Source organism: Bison bison, unplaced genomic scaffold (assembly GCF_000754665.1).
Source record: "Bison bison bison isolate TAMUID 2011002044 unplaced genomic scaffold, Bison_UMD1.0 scf7180017864324, whole genome shotgun sequence".
Taxonomy (NCBI): domain Eukaryota; kingdom Metazoa; phylum Chordata; class Mammalia; order Artiodactyla; family Bovidae; genus Bison; species Bison bison.
In genome coordinates, this window is record NW_011494896.1 from 1,885,167 (window position 1) to 1,889,413 (window position 4,247).

General features: G+C 53.0%; 1 protein-coding gene across 2 annotated transcripts in view; it reads left to right on the forward strand.

Moving 5' to 3' along the window:
- Nucleotides 1-4,247, forward strand: part of ME3 (malic enzyme 3, NADP(+)-dependent, mitochondrial) — a 227,795-nt gene that overhangs the window by 218,087 nt on the left and 5,461 nt on the right. For both annotated transcript variants that reach the window (XM_010853159.1, XM_010853160.1), the window contains exons 10-12: nt 1,517-1,622; nt 2,223-2,365; nt 2,844-3,017. In XM_010853159.1, the coding sequence (XP_010851461.1) occupies nt 1,517-1,622; nt 2,223-2,365; nt 2,844-3,017 (423 nt within the window). The remainder of the gene's footprint in view (nt 1-1,516; nt 1,623-2,222; nt 2,366-2,843; nt 3,018-4,247) is intronic.

Consider the following 4,247-nt stretch of genomic DNA (forward strand, 5'->3'; position numbering starts at 1 on the left):
AAAGCAGCCACAGACCCTCTCAGGGCAGACTCCCACTGGAGGGGACCGGGACCTGGACCCCGCCTCCTGCCCCAGAGCCTTCCAGAGCGTGGTCCAGACTCGGGCGCAGGCTGCCGCGCTTGGCTCTCGCCCACCTTTCATCATCGCTTTGCTCAGTTGAGCTCGCCCCTCCTGCACGGTCTGTCAGAGCTGCCATTCTCACTCCGGTTCTCGTGGGACCGATTGACCCAGGGGAGTCATCCTTGACCAGCCTGTGACCCACGGCCTCCTATGTGAAGAAATGGAAGGAATCTAACACAGTGTGAAGTAAGTCAGACAGAGGAAGACAAATATCACGTATCACTCCTGTGTGGAATCTAATTTTTTAATATGACACACACAAAAAATGAACTTATTTATAAAACAAAAACAGATTCACAGATTTGGAAAACAAATTTACCGTCACCAAAGGGGAAATGTGGGAGGGAGGGAAATATGGGAGGGAGGGAAAAATTAGGAGCTTGGGATTAACATGCAGACACTGCTAGGTATAAAATAGATAACCAACAAGGACCTACTGTATAGCACAGGGAACTCCACTCAATATTCTGTAATAATCTATATGGGAAATGAATCTGAAAAAGAATGAATATATGATATGTATAACTGAATCACTGGGCTGTATATCTGAAACGAACACAGCACTGCAAATAAACTAGACTCCAATAAAATTTGTAAAGGAAGAAGTGGAAAGAATCTCGAGCTCACTGGGAGCAGCCAGCCATTGCAAGCCAGATCTGGATCCCAGCTTATTCTTATTTATAGGGAGGTTAATGAAAGAGAAAGTGTTAGTCATTCAGTCATGTCCCACTCTTTGCGACGCCATGGTCTGTAGCCCGCCAGGCTCCTCTGTCCAAGGGATTCTCCAGGCAAGAATAATGGAGTGGGTTGCCATGCCCTGCTCCAGGGGATCTTCCTGACTCAAGGATCAAACCCGGGTCTCCTGCGCAGCAGGCAGATTCTTTACCATCTGAGCCACCAGGGAGGCACTGGGGAGGTTAATTTCAGTTTCAGTTCAGTCACTCCATCGTGTGTCTGACTCCTTGAGACCCCGTGGGGAGGTTAATGGCTCTTGTCAAATACACCCTGATGGTGGATGACTTGGGCCCCCATCCCTCCTGGGGCCTGTGTGCTGTGTGTCTCAGAGTCAAGAGTCTCAATTAGACTCAGGCGTTTCCTCCAAGCCTTTCTGTCCTGGCCTAGGAAGCCACGACCTGAGCAGCTCAAAGAAAGGCTTTATTGGATTCTCCATATGTGGTTTGGATTAAAGAAACACACACACACACACAACACGCACATTTCAAATCCTTAGGTTCCGTCTTAGGTTCCAATCTAGAGGATGGGCCTCAACACTTCTGACAGCTCAGCCCAAAGCACAGGGCTCTGCGGGAAAGGTTCTAAGAGTCTCCGGAACATCCCCACCCTACCCGATGGTTCTCACCACCACAGTTGCATCGTATTCTTCCTTTCCCTGCAGGGGAGGAGCCACCTGAACCATGAGAAGGAGATGTTTGCCCAGGACCACCCCGAAGTGAACTCCCTGGAGGAGGTGGTGAGGCTGGTGAAGCCCACGGCCATCATAGGTAGGAGGAGGGGGTGGCCCACTGCTCAGCCCAGCTAATTCTCTTGACTTGCAGGCGGAGACTGAGGCTCAACAAGGGGGCTTCAGCAACCCATGGAGATGCAGCTCTTTCCCCTCACATCCAATTCAGTGCTTTTATTGAGTTATTGACTTTTATTGAGTTATTGCTGCATGTGAACCATAGAATGGAGGCACCACGCTGGGCTTCATGATGCAGAATTACTCCATAGAGCAGAAAAACACAGGCTGGTCTCTCTGACCAAGATGAAATGAGCTCCTTGGAGGGGACCCTAGCATCACCCCTCTCCTGGGGGGAGCAGCCCACTCTAAAGGGCAGTGGCCAGGAATGCCTTCACAGGTGTATCTTCACTGGCCAGGGGCCTGGGACAGACCAGTGGTCCCTTACGACTTAACAGGGGGTCTCAGCCAGCTCAAGCAGGAAGACCCTTTTCTCTCATCCTCTGTTGTCCCCATGGCCAATGACATCCCCCAAGACTCCTGAGCCTTCTGCGCTGTATCTAGTTGCCCGCCAGCACCACCAGGAGAGGAATGGGGTATTTATAAAGCGTAGGCATCCCCACTACCCCTCTTCTCCCCGTAGGTGTTGCTGCCATCGCAGGAGCCTTCACGGAGCAGATCCTGAGGGACATGGCCTCCTTCCACGAGCACCCAATCATCTTTGCCCTGAGCAACCCCACCAGCAAGGCCGAGTGCACGGCTGAGAAGTGCTACCGGGTCACCGAGGTCAGCGGGGAGTGCTTCCTGCCCCAGGCTGAGCGGACACAGTAACAGTGACTATGAGTCGCCCTATGAGTAGGGTGGGGGAAAAAAAATGGAGCTGGCCCCCAAACCCAGGTCTGGCTCCAAAGCCACGGCTCTTACCATTATGCCTTGGTGCTCAGGGTCCCCTCACATAGAGCTTTGACCGGAACTCGAGGTGCTGGTAGACTCTGCACACCTGGCTTGGCTCTCTGGGGAGGTGACAAGTTAGAAAGGCACGCCTTCCCCTTCCGGTGGTTTTGTGGCTGCCGGGGAGCCTGGTGGGAGCTCGGTTTCCGGTCAGATGAACAGGCCTGCTTTTAGCACCCGCAGCGTCCTTAGCAGAACGCAGAGCACTCGGGAGAAAACGGAGAGGAATCAACGTTCGGGAGACCAGACTAGGCCACCATCACTCCCGCAACCCGTCTCCAAGCTCCGTCTCTGGTTTTCTTCCCGCCCCCAGGGCCGAGGGATCTTTGCCAGCGGAAGTCCTTTTCCAAGTGTGACTCTGGAGGATGGCAGGACCTTCTTTCCGGGGCAGGGCAACAACGCCTACGTGTTTCCCGGCGTGGCCCTGGGAGTCATTGCCGGCGGGATCCGGCACATCCCGGATGAGATCTTCCTCCTGACAGCAGAGGTATCCCTGTTCCCTGCTCCCGCATGCTCCCGGGAGGGCCTACGCTGCTCCCTGAAGACTCCTTGTCTTGTTTCTGCTACTTCCTGCCCGCCAAGTCCTTCAGTGGTCCCGCAAAGGGCTCCAATGTCAAGCTTCTCTCAAGATCACCTTGAGGCTTGAACGTCTCTGAAATCACACGCTCTAAGGGGCGCGATGTGGGATAAGGAAGAGTCAGTGGGAGGGGGTGTTGGCAGGAGGCCCTGGCACTGAGGGGACATACCTGGCGGGGCTCCCTACCTCCCAGCAGTACCCGTGTGCCTGCCAAGAACAGAAATGCCACCAAAGCCACCTCAAACAGTGGGCTCATGAACCATGACAAGCAATTGATTCTTCCGACCGTGGGTGCTGGCCACATTACTGGTAACTGGTAGCAAAATAAGCCCCACTAGGGCAGCTTTCTCGAGGAAGGCACTGACACCCTACTCCAGTACTCTTGCCTGGAAAATCCCATGGACGGAGAAGCCTGGTAGGCTGCAGTCCATGGGGTCGCTAAGAGTCGGGCATGGCTGAGCGACTTCACTTTCACTTTTCACTTTCACGCACTGGAGAAGGAAATGGCAACCCACTCCAGTGTTGTTGCCTGGAGAATCCCAGGGACGGCGGAGCCTGGTGGGCTGCCATCTATGGGGTCTCACAGAGTCGGACACGACTGAAGCAACTTAGCAGCAGCAGCAGCAGCAGGGCAGCTTTGTATAAGGAAGGTTGCAGGCTGGGTTGGCCTGCTCTGAGTACCCCTATCTTGAGCACAGACATGGATGTACACCTGCTCCAGGTACCATACTAGAAAAGGCTTACTTACCTTACTACAGAAGGGCTCTTTACTGGGCACAGTGAAAACAATGAAAGAATTCATTGAGAATGACAGCCCACATTCAAAATAATGGTTTTTAATAACAGTTACAGTGGCTGACATTTATTAGTCGCTTACTAAATACCAGGCGCTTCACATTTATCTTCACTCTGAGGAACCATGGCAATAGAAATGTTTCTGTTGGAAAGTTAAGCTAATCCCAACTATGTTGTTGTCATCGTTCAGTCGCTGAGTCATGTCCGACTCTTTTCGACCCCATGGCCTGCAGCACATCAGGCTCCTCTGTCCTCCACTATCTCCCAGAGTTTGCTCAAACTCATGTCCATTGAGTTGGTGATGCCACCCAACCATCTCATCCTCTGCTGCCCCTTTCTCCTCCT